This window comes from Anomaloglossus baeobatrachus, chromosome 1 (genome assembly GCF_048569485.1).
Source record: "Anomaloglossus baeobatrachus isolate aAnoBae1 chromosome 1, aAnoBae1.hap1, whole genome shotgun sequence".
In the NCBI taxonomy this organism is placed as follows: domain Eukaryota; kingdom Metazoa; phylum Chordata; class Amphibia; order Anura; family Aromobatidae; genus Anomaloglossus; species Anomaloglossus baeobatrachus.
In genome coordinates this window covers 369,183,506-369,208,024 of record NC_134353.1, presented here as the reverse complement: position 1 = coordinate 369,208,024, position 24,519 = coordinate 369,183,506, and the positions used below count along the sequence as shown (strand labels likewise).

Genomic DNA, 24,519 nt, shown 5'->3' with positions numbered 1-24,519 from the left:
GTACGTACATATGTATGTAAATATATACGATAAATAAATATATATATATATATATATATATATATATATATATACACATGTATATATGTATATCAATCACATTTCACATGAGGAATGTACTCAGATGTGCGTAAGTATCCCCTTTCCTCCATGTAACGCTTGCCACTTGCATTCTGTTGGTCCACCCTCCAGCAATCTTTCATGTCACTATTATGTAGACACACTTGGAAGTCCCTCTGAGGACCTCCTTCTGGTGGGTTTGGTTATGATTTGCATATCTCTCATAACATAAGGAGACTCGGGCTGCCAATAGCAGTTCCTGACCCCTCCTGCCAGTGAAAAGCTTTTTTCCATTTTTCCATTCAATGCACTATAGTTACTGAAACATTAATCAAAGCTGAATTAAAGCCTGCACATAATTACGCAGCGAGAAAGAATACGGTATTATTTTTTTAGGCAAAGTTTTTTAAAACAATGAGAAGTGGAGAGGTCCTTGCACTGCTTATATGGATGCCCTGTCTGTTGACTTGCTACAAAGTCTTAGCCACTACTGAGTCGCCTCCTATTACAAGTAAGTCTGGAAACTTTTACAACTCACTTTTCTGCTACATTCATAGAATGCAAATGAAAGCATCTGATCTCTTTCTAATCTTTCCTTGTACAATATGTTATGCTTCATTCAAAGTCTTTAAATGTATATGTAAGCTAAGTGTTGGCAATACATTTTTCCTTAACATTTCTTCATTCTGGAGATAGGTTTATTCCTGGGCTGTACAGCTGTATGCACTTAATTCCTGTGTGTTCTGGCAGTACGAATGACTACATTTCATTCCTAATTGTATTTCCAGAAAGGGAGGAATGTGCCAGAATTCTTGGCACTCTGATGCCAACATATGGAGCCCACAGGGAGAAGGTAGATTGCAGTCAGTGCAGTTACTGTGAAGTGCTATACTCTTCATGCATGTCACTCATTTATGACTTTATTGTCATGTGTATTACCACGTGTCAGATTTGAAGCTGAAATTTCCGCAGCTATCCGCAGCTATCCTGCTCATCTGAATAGGGTCTGCAGAAATCCATTCACAATCCCAATCACATGAATGAAATGGATTTTCAGCTACACTAATCTGTCCTGTGAGAAAACACTAATTCTGTTTTCATCACTTCTAATAAATAGGTATGTGGTATTCAGCCGGTAATTTACATTGTAAGTTGAGGAAAACTGTAAGTGGGGCTATATTAGAAAAGGCTTGCTAAATTGTGACAGTACTATACGTAGCATACTGGCAAACCAAGGGTTATTATTAGAGGAGGAGTGTTTCAACATGTAAAATAATCCTTCAGATCTACTGGGGAAAGATATTGCAAAACCATTTGTACGTATTAGTTTTAGTATTATTATTATTATTATATTTATTAAATAAGAGAAAGAAAGAAAGAGAGAAAGAAAGAGAGGAAGGAAGGAAAGAAAGAAAGATAGAAAGAAAGAGAGAGAGGAAGGAAGGAAAGAAAAGAAAGAGAGAGGAAGGAAGGAAAGAAAGATAGAAAGAAAGAGAAAGAGAGAGAGGAAGGAAGGAAAGAAAGAGAGAGAGAAGGAGAGGGAAGGAAGGAAAGAGAGAGAGAAGGAGAGGGAAGAAAGGAATGAAAGATTGAAAGAAAGAGAAAGAAAGGAAAGAAAGAGAAAGAAAGGAAGAAGGAGGGGGAAAGAATGAAAGAAAGAAAGAACGAAAGAGGAAGGAAGGAAGGTCAGAAAGAGAGAAAGAAAGAAAGAAAGAGAGAAAGAAAGAAATAACTAGAAAGAAAGATCGAAAGATAGAGGGAAGGAAAGAGAAAAAAGAAAGAAAGAAAGAAGTGATAGGACTTTTCTCATTATTAGTTAGATTCCAGACATCATCACAGTATGAATTCCCTGTCTTTATTAAAGCTTAAATACCATATAAATCAGGAAACACATTTACACTGAATATTTCTGCTTAATATTTGAGATTTAAATAAAGCCTAATATTTTTTGTCAGTGTAGTGTTTTTGCTTCACTACACACAGACTAATCACACTAATTCCCATGATAATCCTCCGTATGGAATGAATTTAGGAAACACAACAGGAGTTTTGGAGGGCTGGCAGTTTGAATGACAAGCGGAAAAAAAAGGCAAGAATGTGACCGATGGTTACCTTCTTCAAGCTCCGTCTTCTCATGCTTTTAACCCAATACAAGGTCACAGTGACTCCACCCTGCCACACACCCCCTCAGTTGACCTGCTGATTGGTGCGCTGAGGACGCCATGAGTGGGCCAGTCCAAGAATCTCCAATCCTGCCTGCTCCTGGCAGCCATTGTCATGTGAGCAACTGTTACAAAGCTGCTCCCTGTTCTACAGTTGTGTGTGCTGTTCATGTCCTCTGACAACTTGCTCGCCTTCATGCTTCTTGCAAACCTTATCGGTTTCTAGGCGTGATTCTTTCGCGTGTCCTTCATAGCCTATTGTAATATTGAGGGTCAGTGGCCAGAATCTTATATATAGTAAGAGTGAGTTTACAGCCACGTCACTGGGCTCTGTTCACATCTGCTTCAGTTACCAATTCCAGATTTGCATACAGCGCTCTTCCTCCCATCAAAACAACAGGCGCCGTCATGGAACCAAATGGACCCTTTTATAAATTAATTGCGTCCATCAGGCACTGGTGGTATCCATCATAAGTGAAAGGCATGATGCTGATGTGAACAAAGCCACTCAATAAAGAATAAAAAAAAAAAGAAATAATAACATGCTGCAAAAGGTTTGCATGTAAATGGATCAAAACTGCAGGGGATATAAATTAAACCCGAGCATGTCCTCCAACAGCCATGCAAGCAATGTAATGACTTTACAACCAATCAAGGCACTTAGTATTATTTTTTAAGTATTTCAAAAACGCAAATATTTATACAGACCGGAGTACTCGATGATAATTTACATTCTCTGGGGAGTAATTAGAATAAACTGATACAGATTAGGGATGCTGATGCAATTTAATCTCCGTTTTAGTAGGATCCATGATTGTACCTGTGATTACAAGCTGAATTTAGAACAGGACCCCGCTGATTAAAAGGCTCATCTATATAGGAAAGCCATGCGCATTACCGCACGTGAGCGCTGTAACACAGAACTGTAAAACCACTGCGGGTCTCCTTACAGAACTGAATCCCCATACCTGTGTAATACGACACACAGGTATCTTCAGACAGATTCCATGTGAATCAGGGACATACAGAGGTAGAATAAGGGCGTAATGCCAAATTATACATCTGTAATCTAGCATTTGAATGTGGGAACATGAAGTGTAAAAGAGCAATTTCAGTGGTATTTACATGAGCTATCATTAGTAGCACAACCATACCTCTAAAATTGATGTTTTCCAACTGCCCAATTGTTATATCTCCCAACCTAATCTGTCATGTCATCTGTAAAGGTGTTATCTGCTTTAGCATTCATTGGTAGCACAACCATACCTCTAAAATTGAGGTTTTCCAACTGCCCAATTGTTATATCTCCCAACCTAATCTGTCATGTCATCTGTAAAGGTGTTATCTATCTGCTTTAGCATTCATTGGTAGCACAACCATAAGGGCTCATTCACATTTCAGTTTTTTCCACACATGAGAAAAATGGACTAATTATTTGACCAGACTCTGAGTGTGGTCCGAGTGTCATCCATTTTTCTCATAGGTGGAAAATGTTTCTCCACCCTCTCTATTCTCCACCATCTCTATTTCTCGATTTCCCCACCAACGTTTCTCCATCATCTCTAACTAGCACTTTTGTCAAGTGTGGTGCACAAGACAGATCCAATCCGGTAATGTAATTCAATGAAACTAGGCACTCAAATTGGTGGAACAAACTGTGGTATTTTTATTGTAAAGTGCTTGCAAAGCAAAATTAAAGACACTTCGGTCAAGACAGTCCTTCATCAGTATGGATTGCCATGGAATATGAATGGTGCTGTAAATCGCAATGGTATGGTGTCCACTGCTCACAAGGAGGTGTTCTTACTTGTGAGCGGTGGACTCCGCACTATTGCGCTTCACAAAGCCATTCATATTCCATAGCAATCCGTACTGATGAAGGTCTGTCTTGATCGAAATGTCGTGGTATTTTTATTATAAAGTGCTTGCAATCCAAAATTAAAGACACTTCAGTCAAGACAGTGCTTCATCAGTATGGATTGCCATGGAATATCAATAGTGCTGTAAAGTGCAATAGTGGGGTGTCCACTGCTCACAAGGAGGTGTTCTTACTTGGGAGCGGTGGACTCCACACTATTGCGTTTCACAGAACCATTCATATTCCATAGCAATCCGTACTGATGAAGGTCTCTCTTGACCGAAATGTCTTTGATTTTGGATTGCAAGCACCTTATAATAAAAATACCGCTATTTGTTCCACCAATTTGAGTGCCAAGTTTCATTGAAAGTCCATTATAATCAGACTGCACTCTCCAGTCATCCGAGTGTGGTCTAATTTTTTTCATTAAGACTTGCATTGGCAATTTTGATCCAACACATGGATCAAAATCAAACACATCTCTGCTATTTTGTGTGGACCACGAAAAGTCACAGGTAAGAGTGCTATCCGTGAAAAACACGAATAGCGCTTGTATACAAAAATCGGAATTGTGAATGAGGCCGAACATATTTAACCCTTTAATAGCATAGGATACTTTAAAAAAATAAAGGACCTCAAATCGTCCAGGCAGGATCAGCAGACAATCTAATGTGTATGGCACCTCTTATCTGTCCCATGACAGATTATGTAAGGAGACATAACAATTGGGTGGTTGGAATTCAGTGGACGATACTTTTGTTGGTCGGAGAGATAAGCCGTTGGCTGAGGTTTTTTTTTTTACAGAGAACACTGGAGCCCTTGGCAGAGCTGAACATTCCTGTATATGACGGAGTTGGAATAGATAGCTGTCTGCAGAATGATAATATGTATGGCCAACTTAACCCTATCACACATAGTAGATAAATATTTAATAAGGGTACATTATTTTGCGTAAGAGAAATCTAGGAATTGTGAAGGTTAGATCATTATCTCTCTGCTGTTCTGAGGTTATTTGATCTCTTTCATAACAGGAATTAGGTTTTGTCAACTGCAAATTTATCAACTGACAAGTTAACATTTATATCACATGCACACGTGCGTAAAGTCGGTGTCCTTAGTTCTTTCTGATACATTTGACAATCAGGAGAATGATCTCGATAACCTTACTTATTGTTTTAGTAATGAACTACCAAAATGAATTATAGTAATATTTTATTTGTATGCCTTTTTGTTTTGAGTACATTAAAAGACTATGGCGAAATTAAAGAAATACTACATACAAGTTGTCTTGGTTTGTGGAGCTTCATCTTTAAAGAGAATCCATCACCAGCTTTTTGACACTTAATCTGAAAGCAGCATGATGTTAAGACAGAGACCAGTGATGTGTCACTTACTGGACTGCTTGCTGTAGTTTTGATAAAATCATTGTTTTATCATTTTATCAGCAGGAGATTATCACTTATCCAACTCAACCCCCACTATTGATTGGCAGCTTTCTGCCTATACATCGCACACACAGAAAGCTGCCAATCAGTGGTGTGGGTAGTGTTATAAAGGGCTCAGCACTCAGAGAACTATTAGATTAGTAGCAGAGAAAAAGTGATTTTATTAAAACTGCAGTGACTAATAAAGTAAGTGATACATCACTGGAATCAGAGTCTCTTTCCCTACATCATGTTGCTCTCAGATGGGGTAAAAAAAAACCCTTGATACATTATCTTTAAAATGACGCATGCTCTTGGTATAACTTTTTTTTACATGGACTTGTTGATAGAATTTTAGGAATATCTTGAAAAATAAGTGTAAAAACTTAACGCTGTCAGGGAAAAGGTTCGATTTAACAGCCCATGGGACTGTCTATTACTATGCGCTTTCCTAGTAAACGATACTGTTTGGGTATGCGGTTCACTTTCACCCTACTTTACGGTTTATACCATGGGATTATAACTAGATTTTAGACTTGAGCACACTGCTAACCTCATTCTTGCATTTCTTCATGTTTGCACCCTATAAGTGTTATAGTCTGTGGTTGTCTGGTTATTAAAGAACTCTTTGATTTAGTAGAATTGGAGTGCGAGGGTCAGAGGTCACATAGGGTACTAATGATCCTCGCATTGAGGCTATCTATTCTCACTTGGGAAGTAGATGACAGTTTGATGGCTCTTTCAGTGTTACTTATCCATGTTGAGCTCCAGAAGTCACCTGCTACTGTATATCATAGGCTGACTTGTTTGATTTGTAAGAGGACGTGTTGGGACATAATATCGTGCCACAAGCAGTGGAAGCTCTTTCCGTGTTCTCTCGGTATTGACATGACGATATTTCTTAGATAGTGTCAGCAATGTTTGATTAACAGTATCATTCCACTGTAATGCAGAACATACAGCAGTTCTTGGAAAGTAAGTCTCGGGAGGAATAATTCTGCCAAGTTAAGTGCTGAGAGCGACTTTATCTCCAAAAACCACTCAGACTCTGAAAATATGCACAAGTATGGGGATGCAAACAGCGGAAAGGGATGTGAAAACTGAAGAACATCAAAGTACACTAATATCACCTTATTTTGGGTGCCCTAAAACTTACATCCAGTGCCTTCCGGTATCTCCTACTAGTTTAGGGCTAAGCGTACATAGCAGATTGTTGCCTATTTTATGGGCACGTGCAGACATAGAGTATTTGGTCAGTTTTGTACCTCAGTATTTGTAAGCCAAGACCAGAAGTGGAACAATCAGAGGAAAAGTATAAAAGTATAAGGCCACGTGAACATGTAGAGTATTTGGTGAGTTTTTTACCTCAGAATTTGTAAATCAAAAACAAGAGTGGGACAATCAGAGGAAAAGTATAAGGCCACGTACACACATGTTCCGTATGGGGTGACTTTTTTACCTCAGAATTTGTAAGCCAAAACCAGGAATGAGTGAAAATACAGAAGTGGTGCCCATATTTCTATTATACGGTTTCTCTCATGTTTTTGGCTACAAATCCTGAGGTAAAAAACTTACCAAATGCTCAACGTGTGCACATGGCCTTAAGGGTACTTTATACGCTGCGATATCGGTACCGATATCGCTAGCGAGTGTACCCGCCCCCGTCGGTTGTGCGTCACGGGCAAATCACTGCCCGTGGCGCACAACATTGCTAACACCCGTCACACGGACTTACCTTCCCTGCGACGTCGGTGTTGCCGGCGAACCGCCTCCTATCTAAGAGGGCGGTTTGTGCGGCGTCACAGCGACGTCACACGGCAGCCGTCCAATAGCAGAGGAAGGGTAGAGATGAGTGGCTGGAACATGCCGCCCACCTCCTTCCTTCCTCATTGCCGGTGGACGGAGGTAAGGAGATGTTCGTCGCTCCTGCGGTGTCACACATAGCGATGTGTGATGCCGCAGGAGTGACGAACAACTTCGCTACTGACCAGACAACGATATTTGGTGTTTGGACGACCTCTTGAAACCCAACGATTTTGATCATTTTTGCGATCGTTGCAAGTCGCTTGTACGTGTCACATGCTGCGATGTCGCTAACGACACCGGATGTGCGTCACAAACACCGTGACCCAGACGATAAATCGTTAGCGACATCGCAGCATGTTGAGCACCCTTTAGTCACCACAAACACAAGTATGATGTTGTAGAGCCATGTAGATGTGTTGTAGCAACAGTATGGGAATTTGTCTTTTCTTTCTTATCCCAGAGGAGAGAGAAACTTCCTCAGCAGATAATGAAAGTCAAATGTGACATATCAAATCATGTTCCATTGGAAAGACCACATGCTGCAACGTCTTAAAGATCCATCGCTCTATTTCTGGAATAGTAATGTTATAGCATTAAGACTGTGTAACTTGCAACCACTGAAACTGATGTCTAATGACTAGTTATGTGACGCCGTCTGTTCCTCCTAGAACCAGAGCATCGCCTGTAAATATTAATACTTAGCTGTTGTGTCCTGTCAAGTTGCTAGGCATTCTATTCAGCAATGTATTGGTTAAAACTGTTTCTAGAAAAGCTGGGTGACAACCAAAATAAGTGTTATTAACACTTCTAACTGATGATATCACTAAACTACGACAACCGTTATGGTACAGATCTCCAAAAACAGATTTGACATTCTGGATCTGAGAATAGCTGGGTGACAAAGAAAAGACTGAGCCTGATACATTAGGTTTTATGGTAGTACTCTGGCATAAGAAAAGCTTTGAAAAGTCGCATATGACAACTTATGGCATTCTAGTGCCATTTTCACCCAGCTCTGACAAAGTGGGCAGAACTTTTCCGGATGGTGGTGTGGTGACCACCGCTCATCAAATTCATGACAAGTGGCAGTGTTCTCTATGCCAAAAGTCTTAGGGTATGTGCCCACGATCAGGACTCACTGTGTCCTGGATGCGGCGGGTCCTGACCTGCGGGGCCACGATTCTCCTCCGCAGAACGCAGGAAACCACAGCTGCTTCTTCCCACGATCAGGGTTCAACGCACTGTGGTCTCTCGCTTGTGTTCCCCCTACGAAGAATGCATGTGAATCCACAGCAAACAATTGACATGCTGCGGTCTGGAAAGCCGCATCGTAGGTCAGTATTTGCGGCAGAAAAAACAAGCACAGTGAGCACGGTATTTTTAGAAATCCCATCCACTGTGCTTGTACTGTACAACGCAGCGTTTTGGACGCAGCTGAAGCACGCTATGTCCAAAACGCAGCAAACACTGATTGTGGGCATGTACCCTAACTCCAGCAGGGACTGAGGGGCGCGCCACTTCTCAGACGCTCCTGCTTCATGAAAAAGCATACACCTCTTCATGATTTAACAGCGGCTGGCTCCAGCACATCTCCTTAACAATGCCGGTCTTGATGTATCGGGCCCTAAGAGTGGTCTTTCTATTTATCTATTATCTATCTATCTATCTATTATCTATCTATAATCTATCTATCTATCTATTAATCTATCTATGTATTATATCTCTATTAATCTATGTATCATATATCTATCTATGTATCTATTTATCTATCTATCCATCTATCTACCACATATCTATCTATCTATCTATGATTCTATCTATCTATTAATCTATGTATTATCTATCTATCTATGTATCTATTATCTATCTATCCATCTATCTATCTATCTATCTATCTATCTATCTATCACATATCTATCTTATAGCTATCTACCATATCTATCTAGATACTGTATAGATAGACTTTGAGCTATTGTAGAAAATCTCTTCAATGTTCATCTTCACATACACTGATACTGAGACGCATTAGTTTCCCTTCCCCTGTGTAATGTACTTTATTACTCTAGAGACACTGTACAATTATTGAGCTAGTTACTAACATTTTCTTTAATCCTTTGAAGATCAAGTGACATTATAACCTGTGGTATAATTAGGAGTTGGCCTCTTGTGGTTTTTATCTCACAATGATCTCTTGTTAGGGATATGCATGACTGCTCCATCCAGATCCGTGTGATAGAGGTTATACCTGAAGCTGCCTGTTCTCATTACTTTCACTGGCTGTGTGCTGTTAAGTCAGCTCCTGAAGTTCACAAGGGTCAATAGATAACATTAGCAATTTCCACAAAATGAAGAAACTTCACTGATGGTTCGTAGATTCACGTGAATCTGGAGCCACTTATATAGGAAGTGTAATAATAACTAACCATGTGTGCTATATTGCACTGTAATATCTCATATAATCTATAGATAGATATCAGCCTTTTCCACTATGAAGTATAGAGGTAAAAGTAAAGGCTGCTTTACACACAGCGATATCGCTAGCGATGTGACACGCCCAGATCGTTGCTACGATTTGCCGAGATCGCTCATAGGTCGTTTTGTTGCGGTCACATGTACACATTTTCACCCTATTTGTGATAGTTCGGCGTCGCACGTAGGTGTAACACGCAATGACGTCGCTAACGATGACAGAAGTGCGTCACGAAAACCGTGACCCGGATGATATATCGTCAGATAAATCGTAGTGTGTAAAGCGGCCTTAACACCCAGATTCTGGTGCCTACAGAGGGCTTTACACACAGCGATATCGCTGGTGAAAGCACCCGCCCCCGTCATTTGTGCGTCAACAAAAAATCGATCAACAAAATCATTAGGCGCCGTCACACTGTCTTATCCTAGCAATGTCGCTGTTGCCGGCGAACCCCCTCCTTTCTAAGGGGGCGGTTCGTGCAGCGTCACAGCGGCATCACTAAGCGGCCGCCCAATAGAAATGGAGGGGTGGAGATGAGCGGTCTTAATATCCCGTCCACCTCCTTCCTTCCTCATTGCCGGCGTCCGCAGGTAAGCTGCAGTTCGTCGTTGCGATGTGTGCTGCCTCGGGAACGACGAACAACCTCCGTCCTGCAACAATCAACAATTATTTGAGATTGAACGACGTGTCAACGATAAGGTGAGTATTTTTGATCGTTAACGGCCGTTCGTTGGTGTCACACGCAACGACATCGCTAACGATGCTGGATGTGCGTCACGGAATCCGTGACCCCAGCGATATATCGTTAATACGTCGTTGCATGTAATGGGGCCTTAACTCCTCCACCTAAAATACTGGGGTCATCATAACACAGGGTAGATGGGGCCATCTTTCGGCTTAGCAGCTACAAGTATGCTACTGAGTGTACATTTGGGTGGAAATGTTAACATCCTAGGGAAACAAAGAAGCTCTGTCAGTTTTGACTTTTTTTTCAAGCAAAACACAGTAAAGAAATTACCCAGAACGTCCTGTAATTTCCATGTAGTAGTGAGACCACAAATCTATATGCTGTCAGTATAGAAAGATCTGGAACATATACTGTACATTGTAGCAGAAAAGGAAAGAAATATGGCCAATGTTTTACCTTGTCCTCACAAGGCACATGGAGAAGAATGACTGCCGGCTTTTCACTTTTACAACTATATTACTACACAGGTGATTCAGTGCACATATTGCTTCACTTAGTCAAAAATTAACAGATTTTCTAGAATGTTAAAGCAATTTGAGCTTATGAAACACTATAGGAACTGCAACCTTTCATTCTAAAATGTGCCATTATATAAGGTTAGATTAAATACAAAGTATAAATCACTTCATCTTTGTCTTCTAATAATCTTTGTTTTCCAGTTTTTAGTGCAGAATGCAATGCAAATGTAAACTCCACGGTCATTGCATGTGATTTTTTTCTGTTGTAATCTGTATGAATTAACAGATTTCACAATACAATAAGCATACATTCAAATAAGTCTCTTAGACCTGATAAGAAAGGAAACTTACTTTGAAAATCCATTCCAGAATACCTGTAATCCTCAAATAAAAAATAACATTTTAGGAAAAATGTAATTAAACAAGCATACTTCTTTTTTATTATTAGCCCAGGAAACTTTCACAGGCATTCTGACACTGATTTTCATAGTAAGTACACCAGTCCCATCAGGTCAACCACACAAGTAATGCATTTGTAGTGAGCACTAGTCAACATCATATACAGTTTATATTGTGAAATCTGGGGATAGACTCACTTTAGCAAAAAAAAATCTTGCGTGCTCCATTACATTCTGTATGTACAGAATTTTTTTCTTAAAACACCACTCCAGTGTTTTTTTTCTTCCCACCACTGGAGTAGTGTTATAAATCTAAGTCCCCTACCCCTAGTATTACTCTCACCCTCCGGTGTCTTTACCTTTTTTTAGTGTCGCTTCTGTCTTATTGCTCATGCTCACGTAACTGCTGAATATTTGAATATTCTACAGCGATTTGACAGCACATGTGCGCTTCAAATCGCTGCAGAAACACTGCATAATGGATGCAGTTTTTTTTGTACAAAAAAAGCCGATTTCATGCGCTATGGCTGCTGCCCCCACCATAGACAGAGCGGGAGCTGCATCCATAGCGCATGGAATAATTGACATGCTCATTTTATGAACGCACGGATTTGGGTCAAAATTTCAGCATAAAAATCTCAGCGTTCATAAAAGCATCGTGCGCACGTCTCATCCACAATCTTCATAGATTGTTCAGGGGACGCAGGATGCATGCATTTACGCTGCAGTGCAATACGCAGCGTAAATGCATGCAATTACGCAACGTGCGCACGAGCCCTTACAGTGACATTTTGTGCCCGCAACTTCTGACTCTCTGGTAGGCAGACATTACGTCACAAGTTCTCAATACAAGTCTATAAGGGCAAGAAGGAGGCTCTCATAGACTTACATTAAGTTGTGACCTCCAGGACACAGTAAAGCCTGCTTTACACGTTGCAATTTTGCATACGATATTGTATGCGATTTGCAACGCCCCCATCGTATGTGCGGCACGTTAAATTTGTTGAACATGCTGCACAAACGATTAACCCCCGTCACACGTACTTACCTTCCATATGACCTCGATGTGGGCGGCGAACGTCCACTTCCTGGAATGGGAGGGACATTCGGCGTCACATCGACGTCACACGGCAGCCGGCCAATAGAAGCGGAGGGGCGGAGCTGAGTGGGACGTAAACATCCCAACCACCTCCTTCCTTCAGCATTGCTGGCTGGGAGCCGCAGGACGCAGGTAAGATCTGTTCATCGTTCCCGGGGTGTCACACACTGCAATGTGTGCTACCCTGGGTACGATGAACAATCTGACGTGCAATTCTAGAGACAGGTACGATGTGTATGCAATGAACGTTTTAACGTTCAATCGCAATCGCACGTACCTGTCACACACTGCAATCTACCTTACGATGCCGGATGTGCGTCACTTACGACGTGACCCCGGCGGCACATTGTAAGATATATTGCAGCGTGTAAAGCGGGCTTAAAAGAAAAAAAAAGTGCTTTAAAACACTTTCTTTGGGACCATTTCTTCCAGCATTTACAGCACAGAGATACAACATGCAGCACTGGCCAGAGGCTGTTCTTGACTCTTCTGAAGAATGCTATCTTTCCTGATTCCTGGTACTACTTTTACACTTTTACTGCACTAAGTATTTTTGGGTACAAACATTACTCACATGCATAGTACACTGAACAAATCTTTTTCTACAAAGAACCCTATAACAAACGCCATATCCAGAGCTAAGAATAGCTCTACGTATAGGAACCTTTAAACATGTATGTGTGGGCTATCTGCCTGGATAAGCATTATACGGATAGGCTGGATGATGATATATCACACATTCCTAATCATAATTTGCTTATTTCACAGCAATCAATTCTGTCTGGAAAAAAACTGATTTTGAAGACATTGAGAGCAAATTTTCTCTTCGTACTCCAGAAGAGCCAGATGAGGACACCTGTCATGTTGTACCTGGCCAGGAGGAAACTGTTGCAAACTGTCACTTCAACCACACAAGCAAGACATTTGTAGTGATCCATGGATGGACGGTAAGGGCTCCAGAATTTAAAGGGTTAATTTCAATGTCAATCCTATTTAGTGAACTGTGAAAAGAAACTGACATAACGTCTAGATTGATGACACTTCTTTAGTAGTGATGAGCGAGCATGCTTGTAACTACTCGGTACTCGCACGAGTATCGCTGTACTCGGGCTGCTCGGCGGGGACCGAGTAATCTCGCGATACTCGTGCTGTACTCGTGGTCTTCATTTCTGCATGTTGGCGCTCTTTTGAGAGCCAGCCCTCATGCAGGGATTGGCTGGCAGACCACTGCAATGCCACAGCCCTGTTAGTTGTGGAATTGCAGTGATTGGCCGGCCTGCACAGCGTGACCGAGCCTTTATATCGGCCGGCGCGCTGTGCTCTGCTCACAGCTATCCAGACTGTCAGTGCAGGGAGAGTGTCGCTGATTCAGGGAAAGCTTTGCGGCCCTTTATAGCTTTTTCAGTTGCAGGGCTGCAAACAGTGTGACCAAAAGTCCTTCTCAGGACTATTCTAGTTGTATACAGGCAGGCAGGGTATAGCCAGGTCGGAGTACAGTAGCAGAGTCCTTCTCAGGACTATTGTTGCTATATACAGGCAGGGTATAGCCAGGTCTGAATACAGGCTAGTGACCAAAAGAGTCCTTGTCAAGACTATTGTACCAGTATACAGGCAGGCAGGCAGGCAGGGTAGTGGTGACCGTATACCAGCCTTCATCATATCTGGGGCTGGTGTACACAGTGTAAAACAGTCCAGATAGTGTCTGACTTGTCTGTAATTGTCGCTCCCCAAAAAAACCTGTTAGGTTCTTATTGCGTCCGTGCTTGGTTTTTAAAACCACACATGTGTGCCTGTTGGTGGCAGCGTACAGGTGCACTTGTGTGCAATTTCCAGAAACTTTGATATAACGCACAAGTAGTGAATATACACGTCAGCAGTGCACAGCATTGCAAAATGCGCAAGGTCATTGGCAAGGAACAAGGAAGTGGACGTGATGGTGGTGCAGGCAGAGGCCGAGGTCGTGGGCAAGCTCTAATTTCGCCACAACAAAGGGCCACATCTAGTCGCTCGCACGTCCTGTCCCAAATTCTTGGGGACCGCAGCAGTACACCGCTCTTGAACCAAGACCAGTGTCAACAGGTTGTTAGTTGGATAGCAGATAATGCTTCCAGTCAGATTGGCACCACCACAAACACTCTGTCTTCCACACGGTCAAGTGTCAGTAGCCGTGATACTGCACCGCACATTTCTGAACCTGATCCTCCTTCCTACCACCAGGCTGAGTACACGTCCTCCTCGGACATTAATGATCCCACACTTGGACACTCGGAAGAGCTGTTCACGTTTCCATTCACACATTCTGGCCTCTCGCCAGCTCATATTGAAGTGGGTCATGAGGAGATCGTCTGTACAGATGGCCAAATATTTGAGCAGCCACGTTCTCACGAAGTTGGCAACGTGTCTCAACAAGTGGTGGACGATGATGAGACACAATTGTCAGGAAGTCAGGAGGAGGAGCAGGGTGCGGAAGAGGAAGACGACGTGGTGGATGATCCAGTAACTGACCCAACCTGGCAGGAGGATATGCAGAGCGAGGACAGCAGTGCACAGGGGGAGGGAGGCGTAGCATCACAACAGGCAGTAAGAAGCAGGGTGGTGGCCCCAGGCAGAAGTCAGGCAACCGTTCCCCGGAACAACACGACGACACAAGGTGCCTGTACAAATGTTAGGTCTTCCCGAGTCTGGCAGTTTTTTAAGTTGGATCCAGATGATTCAAAAAAGGCCATTTGCAACACCTGCCGTGCCAGCATCAGCAGGGGTACCAAAACTAGCAGCCTGACCACCACCAGCATGATCAGGCACATGTCAGCCAAGCACCCGACTTTGTGGGAAGTACAACAGAGTCGAGGAGCAGTGCTTGCTGATGTCACTGCTATGTCTTCGCTGGTTGTGCATGCGAGCCAATCCTCTGTCCATGCTGCCTGCGAACAAGCCTCCTCCACTCCTGCACCTGCAGTTGCCTACGCAGAAAGAACACCATCATCAAGCACGTCCTTGTCCCAGCGCAGCATTCAGTTATCCATTCAGCAAACCTTTGAACGCAGGCGCAAATACACTGCCAACACCCCACATGCCACAGTTCTAAATGCTAACATTTCGCGACTGCTTGCGCTGGAAATGTTGCCTTTTAGGCTGGTGGAGACAGAAGCATTCCGTGACCTGATGGCGGCAGCTGTCCCACGTTACTCGGTCCCCAGCCGCCACTATTTCTCCCGGTGTGCCGTCCCCGCGTTGCATAACCACGTGTCACAAAACATCACACGTGCCCTGAACAACGCTGTTTCACCCAAGGTCCACCTAACCACAGACACGTGGACAAGTGCTTGTGGGCAAGGCCGCTACATCTCGTTGACGGCACACTGGGTTAATATTGTGGAAGCTGGGACCCAGTCTGAGCGAGGGACGGAACACGTCCTTCCCACACCAAGGTTTGCAGGCCCTACCTCAGTCAGTGTTTCACCCACACTCTACAGCTCCGGAATGTCATGCTCTTCAGCCTCCTCCTCCTCCTGCGCATCCTCATCCACTGTGCCCTCCACACCAGTCACAAGCTGGAAGCACTGCAGCACTGCCTCGGCGAAGCGGCAACAGGCTGTGCTGAAGCTAATCTGCATAGGTGACAAACCCCACAATGCAGAAGAGCTGTGGACAGCTCTGAAACAGCAGGCAGATCACTGGCTCACACCTCTGAACCTAAAGCCAGGAAAGGTCGTGTGTGACAATGGCCGGAACCTGGTGGCGGCTTTGAGGCGAGGCCAGCTGACACATGTTCCATGCGTGGCCCATGTGCTCAACCTCGTGGTTCAGCGGTTTATAAAGTCATACCCAGAGCTGTCTGATCTGCTGGTAAAAGTTCGCCGCCTGTCTGCACATTTTCGAAAGTCACCTACTGCTTCAGCCGGCCTTGCCGGCTTTCAGCGCCGTTTGCATCTTCCGGCTCACAGACTGGTGTGTGATGTCCCCACGCGTTGGAATTCAACTCTGCACATGTTGGTCAGGATATGTGAGCAGAAGAGGGCAGTTGTTGAGTACCTGCATCACCTAAGCCGTCGGGAAATGGGTCAAACTCCACACATAACACCTGAGGAGTGGAGATGGATGTCAGACCTATGTACCATCCTCCAAAACTTTGAGGACTCCACCAAGATGGTGAGTGGTGATGACGCCATTATTAGCGTCACCATACCGCTACTCTGCCTTCTAAAACGGTCTCTGCTGAAAAACAAACATGATGCATTGCAGGCGGAGCGCGATGAGTTGCAGCAAGAAACAGTAGTGGGTGTGGGTGATAACACACAGCCCAGCCTCGTCTCATCACAACGTGCAGTGGAGGACTATGACGAGGAGGAGGATGAAGACATGGAGCAACTCTCCGGCCAAATTGAGGATATGACATGCACACCAGTCATATCCTCGGTTCAGCGTGGCTGGCCAGAGGACAGGGTAGATGAGGAGGAGGAGGAGGAGGAGGAGGAGGACAGCATGTTCAGTCATCTTGTTGGTCAGGCTACTGAAGTCCTGGCTGTTAAGAGTCTGGCGCACATGGCTGACTTTATGGTAAGCTGCCTGTCTCGTGACCCTCGCGTTAAGAACATCTTGGCCGACAATCATTACTGGTTGGTAACACTGTTAGACCCACGCTACAAGGAGAACTTTTTGTCTCTTATTCCCGTGGAGGAGAGGTCAACCAAAATGCAGCAGTTCCGGAAGGCCATACTCACGGAAGTAGGCAAAGCATTCCCCTCACAAAACGCTAGCGGCATAGGTCAGGAATCAGTGGACAACCGAGGCGTACAGCTGAGAGAGGCACAAGTCCAATCCGCCAGAGGTAGGGGAACAGTCTTTAAGATGTGGGACAGTTTTCTCAGCCCCTCACGTACCACAGCCCCTGAGGTGCGGGGTAGTGCCACAAGAAATCCTAAGTTTGCCCAGATGCTGAAGGAGTACCTTGCAGATCGAACAACTGTACTCCGACATTCCTCTGTGCCTTACAATTATTGGGTATCCAAGCTGGACACGTGGCATGAATTGGCTCTCTACGCCTTGGAAGTCCTGGCCTGCCCTGCTGCTAGCGTTTTGTCAGAGCGTGTTTTTAGTGCCGCAGGTGAAATCATTACAGATAAACGCACCCGCCTGTCAACTGAAAATGCTGACAGGCTGACTCTGATCAAGATGAACAAGGGTTGGATTGGGCCAGACTTCACCACACCACCAGCAAATGAGAGCGGAATTTAAAGTTTGCCATGTACCTCCACTCACCCATGGGTACACACTTCTGGACTTTGGATAATCGCTGGACTGCTCCTCCTTCTCCTCATGCGCCACCATGATGATGACCGTTACAAATTGCAATAATTAGGCCTTTGTTTCAGGTATACCCCCAGTGGTAAATTTTTTCGCCCATTCTTTGCAGAATGGACATTACAATGACAGGAGACCCGCTCCTTTGCAATGGGAACAATGTTTTGAGGCCCTCATGCACGTCTCTACCCAGGGACAACGTGGAGCCTCCCAATTTTTGGCTGCCCTGCCTAAGGGCTATACTATAATACACCCACTTAAAATGGACACTTAATGTTTTGAGGCCCTCATGCACGTCTCTACCCAGGGACAACGTGGAGCCTCCCAATTTTTGGCTGCCCTGCCTAAGGGCTATACTATAATACACCCACTTCCTTAAAATGGACACTTAATGTTTTGAGGCCCTCATGCACGTCTCTACCCAGGGACAACGTGGAGCCTCCCAATTTTTGGCTGCCCTGCCTAAGGGCTATACTATAATACACCCACTTCCTTAAAATGGACACTTAATGTTTTGAGGCCCTCATGCACGTCTCTATCCAGGGACAACGTGGAGCCTCCCAATTTTTGGCTGCCCTGGCAAAGGGCTATACTAAAATAGACCCACTTCCTTACAATGGGCACTTCAGGTTTACAGGCCATCATGCACGTCTCTATCCAGGGACAATGTGGAGCCTCCCAATTTTTGGCTGCCCTGGCAAAGGGCTATACTGAAATAGACCCACTTCCTTACAATGGGCACTTCAGGTTTACAGGCCATCATGCACGTCTCTATCCAGGGACAATGTGGAGCCTCCCAATTTTTGGCTGCCCTGGCAAAGGGCTATACTGAAATAGACCCACTTCCTTACAATGGGCACTTCAGGTTTACAGGCCATCATGCACGTCTCTACCCAGGGACAACGTGGAGCCTCCCAATTTTTGGCTGCCCTGCCTAAGGGCTATACTATAATACACCCACTTCCTTAAAATGGACACTTAATGTTTTGAGGCCCTCATGCACGTCTCTATCCAGGGACAACGTGGAGCCTCCCAATTTTTGGCTGCCCTGGCAAAGGGCTATACTAAAATAGACCCACTTCCTTACAATGGGCACTTCAGGTTTACAGGCCATCATGCACGTCTCTATCCAGGGACAATGTGGAGCCTCCCAATTTTTGGCTGCCCTGGCAAAGGGCTATACTGAAATAGACCCACTTCCTTACAATGGGCACTTCAGGTTTACAGGCCATCATGCACGTCTCTATCCAGGGACAATGTGGAGCCTCCCAATTTTTGGCTGCCCTGGCAAAGGGCTATACTGAAATAGACCCACTTCCTTACAATGGGCACTTCAGGTTTACAGGCCATCATGCACGTCTCTATCCAGGGACAATGTGGAGCCTCCCAATTTTTGGCTGCCCTGGCAAAGGGCTATACTGAAATAGACCCACTTCCTTACAATGGGCACTTCAGGTTTACAGGCCATCATGCACGTCTCTATCCAGGGACAATGTGGAGCCTCCCAATTTTTGGCTGCCCTGGCAAAGGGCTATACTGAAATAGACCCACTTCCTTACAATGGGCACTTCAGGTTTACAGGCCATCATGCACGTCTCTATCCAGGGACAATGTGGAGCCTCCCAATTTTTGGCTGCCCTGGCAAAGGGCTATACTGAAATAGACCCACTTCCTTACAATGGGCACTTCAGGTTTACAGGCCATCATGCACGTCTCTATCCAGGGACAATGTGGAGCCTCCCAATTTTTGGCTGCCCTGGCAAAGGGCTATACTGAAATAGACCCACTTCCTTACAATGGGCACTTCAGGTTTACAGGCCATCATGCACGTCTCTATCCAGGGACAATGTGGAGCCTCCCAATTTTTGGCTGCCCTGGCAAAGGGCTATACTAAAATAGACCCACTTCCTTACAATGGGCACTTCAGGTTTACAGGCCATCATGCACGTCTCTATCCAGGGACAATGTGGAGCCTCCCAATTTTTGGCTGCCCTGGCAAAGGGCTATACTAAAATAGACCCACTTCCTTACAATGGGCACTTCAGGTTTACAGGCCATCATGCACGTCTCTATCCAGGGACAATGTGGAGCCTCCCAATTTTTGGCTGCCCTGGCAAAGGGCTATACTAAAATAGACCCACTTCCTTACAATGGGCACTTCAGGTTTACAGGCCATCATGCACGTCTCTATCCAGGGACAATGTGGAGCCTCCCAATTTTTGGCTGCCCTGGCAAAGGGCTATACTGAAATAGACCCACTTCCTTACAATGGGCACTTCAGGTTTACAGGCCCTCATGCACGTCTGTATGCAGGGGCATTGGTGAACCTCACAATTTTGGACTGCCCTGGCAAAGGAAAATACTACAAAGACTCACTTCCTCAAAATGGGCACATTAGACTCAAGAGGCCTTCATGTACGTCTCTTCTCAGGGACATCGGAGTGCCACACAATGTTTTCACGTAAAATCTTTCATGTGTTAATCTCAAAAAGTAACATACACCAGCTCTATCTCACTATTGGGTATGTGCCCTTAACATTTCTGCCATGAAAAATCATTTTGGGGTCATTTTGGAAGGTTTTCTGGTGAGTCCGTAAAAATGGCGTGAAACGCGGACAAAATTGTTCACAGCTGTGACTTTTGAGTGATAAATGCTTCATTGGGTCTTCCCCATGCTGTTGCCATGTCATTTGAGCACTCTTCTGAGACTTTTGTGACATTTTTAGGGTTTCTCCATGCTGCCGGGGGGTCATTTCACAAAAATACTCGGGTCTCCCATAGGATAACATTGGGCTCGTTGCTCGGGCCGAGTACACGAGTATCTTGGGAGGCTCGGCCCGAGCTTCGAGCACCCGAGCTTTTTAGTACTCGCTCATCACTATTCTTTAGGAGATGATTGAGTAACTGCCGGGCTCTACATTGATTTTCCTTCTGAAGTCTATTGTTGTCACAAATCCAATGGTGTATACGAGTACTATATCACAGAATAAGTGGATTTAGTATAGAAGCACAACACATAGATTTTCCAGCCTGAGACGCCGTTGTTTGCAGCTTTTACACCAGTTCAGTTACCGTATATGATCTTCTAATTTTGGATGATCTGATTATTGTGGTTGTAGCACAAATCCAGTGATCACAATGTAAGTTCACCAAAATCCCCATTTTCCTAACAAAATATCATGGTGACTTGCCGATAAAAATAATTGGGATTTGCAAAACCACGGATGCAGTGGCTATGTGCTCCTCCTTTCCCCAAGTTCACGGGCTCTTACCAATGAGGCCATAGACAATGAGTAATGAAGGTTCTTGCTGCAGCACCTCTTTTGGGAGCTCTGTTGCTAGACTGATGCAGAATAGATATTATAAGCATAATAACTTGTCTTATTTGATATCAAGTATATCTCCTCCATCCATTGATCATTAAAGCACCTCTCCTGCATTTTTTTATTTCAGCACTGGAGTGGTGCTTTAAATCTAAGTCCCCTGCCCCTGGTCTGATACTAAGCTCTTAAGCTGGTGTCACACACAGAGACAACGACAACGACGTCGCTGCTACGTCACCATTTTCTGTGACGTTGCAGCGACGTCCCGTCGCTGTCGCTGTGTGTGACATCCAGCAACGACCTGGCCCCTGCTGTGAGGTCGCCGGTCGTTGCTGAATGTCCAGCTTCATTTTTTGGTCGTCACTCTCCCGCTGTGACACACACATCGCTGTGTGTGACAGCGAGAGAGCGACGAAATGAAGCGAGCAGGAGCCGGCACTGGCAGCTGCGGTAAGCTGTAACCAGCGTAAACATCGGGTAACCAAGGGAAGACCTTTCCCTAGTTACCCGATGTTTACGCTGGTTACCAGCCTCCGCTCTTGCTCAGTGCCGGCTCCTGCACTGTGACATGTGGCTGCAGTATGCATCGGGTAATTAACCCGATGTATACTGTAGCAAGGAGAGCAAGGAGCCAGCGCTAAGCAGTGCGCGCGGCTCCCTGCTCTCTGAACTGTGACATGTAGCTGCAGCACACATCGGGTTAATTAACCCGATGTGTACTGTAGGAGAGCAAGGAGCCAGCGCTAAGCGCGGCTCCCTGCTCTCTGAACATGTAGCACAGCGACGTTATGATCGTTGCTTCTGCTGTGTTTGACAGCTAAGCAGCGATCATAACAGCGACTTACAAGGTCGCTGTTACGTCACCGAAAAAGGTCGCTGTCGTTTAGTGTGAACCCAGCTTTAGCCTCTGGCGTCGCTCCTGTCCCACGGCTCCATCCTGTTTCTGTATCTTCTAAACTGTCTGGAAGTCAGAAGTTACATCATAAGTTCCCAATACAAGTCTATGAGAGCCAGAAGGATGTCAGAATGTGGCTCTCATAGAGTTGTATTGAGTTGTGACCTCCGGCGTGCTTCATGAAAAACAAGCTGCCGACACTTCACAAATCATCACAGACTGACTCGAACGGCAGTGATAGAAGGTAAAGCTGCTGGAAGGTGAGTATGAGACACAGGGCAGGGGGCTTAGATTTAAAGTACCATTCCAGCAGTGAAATAAAAAAAGGGCTGGCATAGTGTTTTAAAAGGTTGCTTTAAAAGGTTCATCTTTGCGTTTGCACTGCTTCTCTGCCTTCCGGATTCCTGTTGTTGAAAGAGGTGCTCTCCTGAAGAATGACAAATCATTGACTTTACACTTTCTTATGCTGCAACAGTGATTCAACCAGCTTCAGATCATTGCATACAAGCTCTATTATAAAGAGCTTGTAAGCACTGTATATTGTATGCTACACTGCTAGACTACAGCCATGGCCGGTAACCTAGAAAACAAATATTAAACAATACCATTAAAATTCCCTTTTTAGCTGTTTTCAGAATCTCTTTGCAATTTTAAAGGGGTTATACACTACAGAACAATCCTTGTTAAATCACTTCAGGGCCCCATGTAAAACTAAAACAGCAGGCACTCAGCTCGCACAGTGGCGCACTACCGAGGGATGTTGGTGTCATTATTCCCAGAGTGTCACATGACAGTGTTGTTACGTGATTGTGACTGCTGCAGCCCATCAGCTATAGCTCATCAGTTTTTGGTTAGAGTGGATGTCATGCTGAAAAAATAGTAAAGACTGTAGCCAGTCTACAGCCTGCTTTACACCTTACGACCCAGCATACGATATCGTATGCGATCGTAACCGCCCCCATCGTATGTGCGGCACGTTCAATTTGTTGAATGTGCCGCACAAACGATTAACCCACGTCACATGTACTTACCTGTCCATACGACCTCGCTGTGGGCGACGAACGTCCACTTCCTGGAGTGGGAGGGACGTTCGGCGTCACAGCGACGTCACGCGGCAGCCGGCCAATAGAAGCGGAAGGGCGGAGATGAGCGGGACGTAAACATCCCGCCCACCTCCTTTCTTCCGCATTACCGGCCGTGAGCCGCGGGATGCAGGTAAGATCTGTTCAATGTTCCCGGGGTGTCACACACTGCGATGTGTGCTACCCCGGGTACGATGAACAATCTGACATTCAATTCTATAGAAATGAACGATGTGCGTGCGATGAACGTTTTACCGTTCAATCGCAATCGCACGTACCTGTCACACACTGCAATGTAACTTACGATGCCGGATGTGCGTCACTTACGACGTGACCCCGCCGACACATTGTAAGATATATTGCAGTGTGTAAAGCGGACTTACAGCTGCTGATTGGCTGCAGGAGTCACGTGACACAAAAATGTGACTCACCAAAAATAGCGGCCCCGACATTGCTGGAATGGCGCCGCTGTGGGAAGTGGGTATCTAATGTTTTTATTTTACATGAGGCCATGATGTGATTAAAGGAGTTGTCCGACATTAGCTTAACAAAAATTTTTGAGTTTATCTGTGCTGTATTGTCATATAAATCACACCTACATTGTTATTTTCTGTTTTCTAACTTTTGTTCCTCTTGAATTATACCTTTATTCTCTGCAGCTTCTTGTTTACATTCAGATCCAGCAAACATGACCACTTCCTGTGCAAAACCTCAGTCAGAGCTGTCACCGCCCAGCCTCAGTGTCCAGCCCCTCCCCAGTGTCTAGCCTCGCCCCCTGCCCGCCCCCTGCACACACAGTCCCTGTCAGTATATTCTTCCCCAGCACCTGACCTGGTATCACTACAGCATTGCAAATAACAGCCCCACATCGGGGTCTGCACCGCACACATATGTCTCTGCACACGCACACACATGGCTCTGCACCGTACACATGGCTCTGCACACGCATGGCTCTGCACCGTACACATGGCTCTGCACCGTACACATGGCTCTGCACCGTACACATGGCTCTGCACACGCATGGCTCTGCACCGTACACATGGCTCTGCACCGTACACATGGCTCTGCACACGCATGACTCTGCACCGTACACATGGCTCTGCACCGTACACATGGCTCTGCACACGCATGGCTCTGCACCGTACACATGGCTCTGCACCGTACACATGGCTCTGCACCGTACACACATGGCTCTGCACCGTACACATGGCTCTGCACACGCATGGCTCTGCACTGTACACGCACACACATGGCTCTGCACACGCACACACATGGCTTTGCACCGTACACATGGCTCTGCACACGCATGGCTCTGCACTGTACACGCACACACATGGCTCTGCACCGTACACACATGGCTCTGCACCGTACACACATGGCTCTGCACCGTACACATGGCTCTGCACACGCATGGCTCTGCACTGTGCACGCACAC

At 45.0% G+C, this 24,519-nt stretch overlaps 1 protein-coding gene across 1 annotated transcript in view; it reads left to right on the top strand.

Moving 5' to 3' along the window:
- Nucleotides 1–291: 291 nt before the first annotated feature.
- Nucleotides 292–24,519, top strand: part of LPL (lipoprotein lipase) — a 44,073-nt gene continuing 19,845 nt past the window's right edge. Inside the window, exons 1-2 of the mRNA XM_075352478.1 lie at nt 292–571; nt 13,252–13,430. Of these exons, the coding sequence (XP_075208593.1) occupies nt 475–571; nt 13,252–13,430 (276 nt within the window). The 5' untranslated portion in view covers nt 292–474. The remainder of the gene's footprint in view (nt 572–13,251; nt 13,431–24,519) is intronic.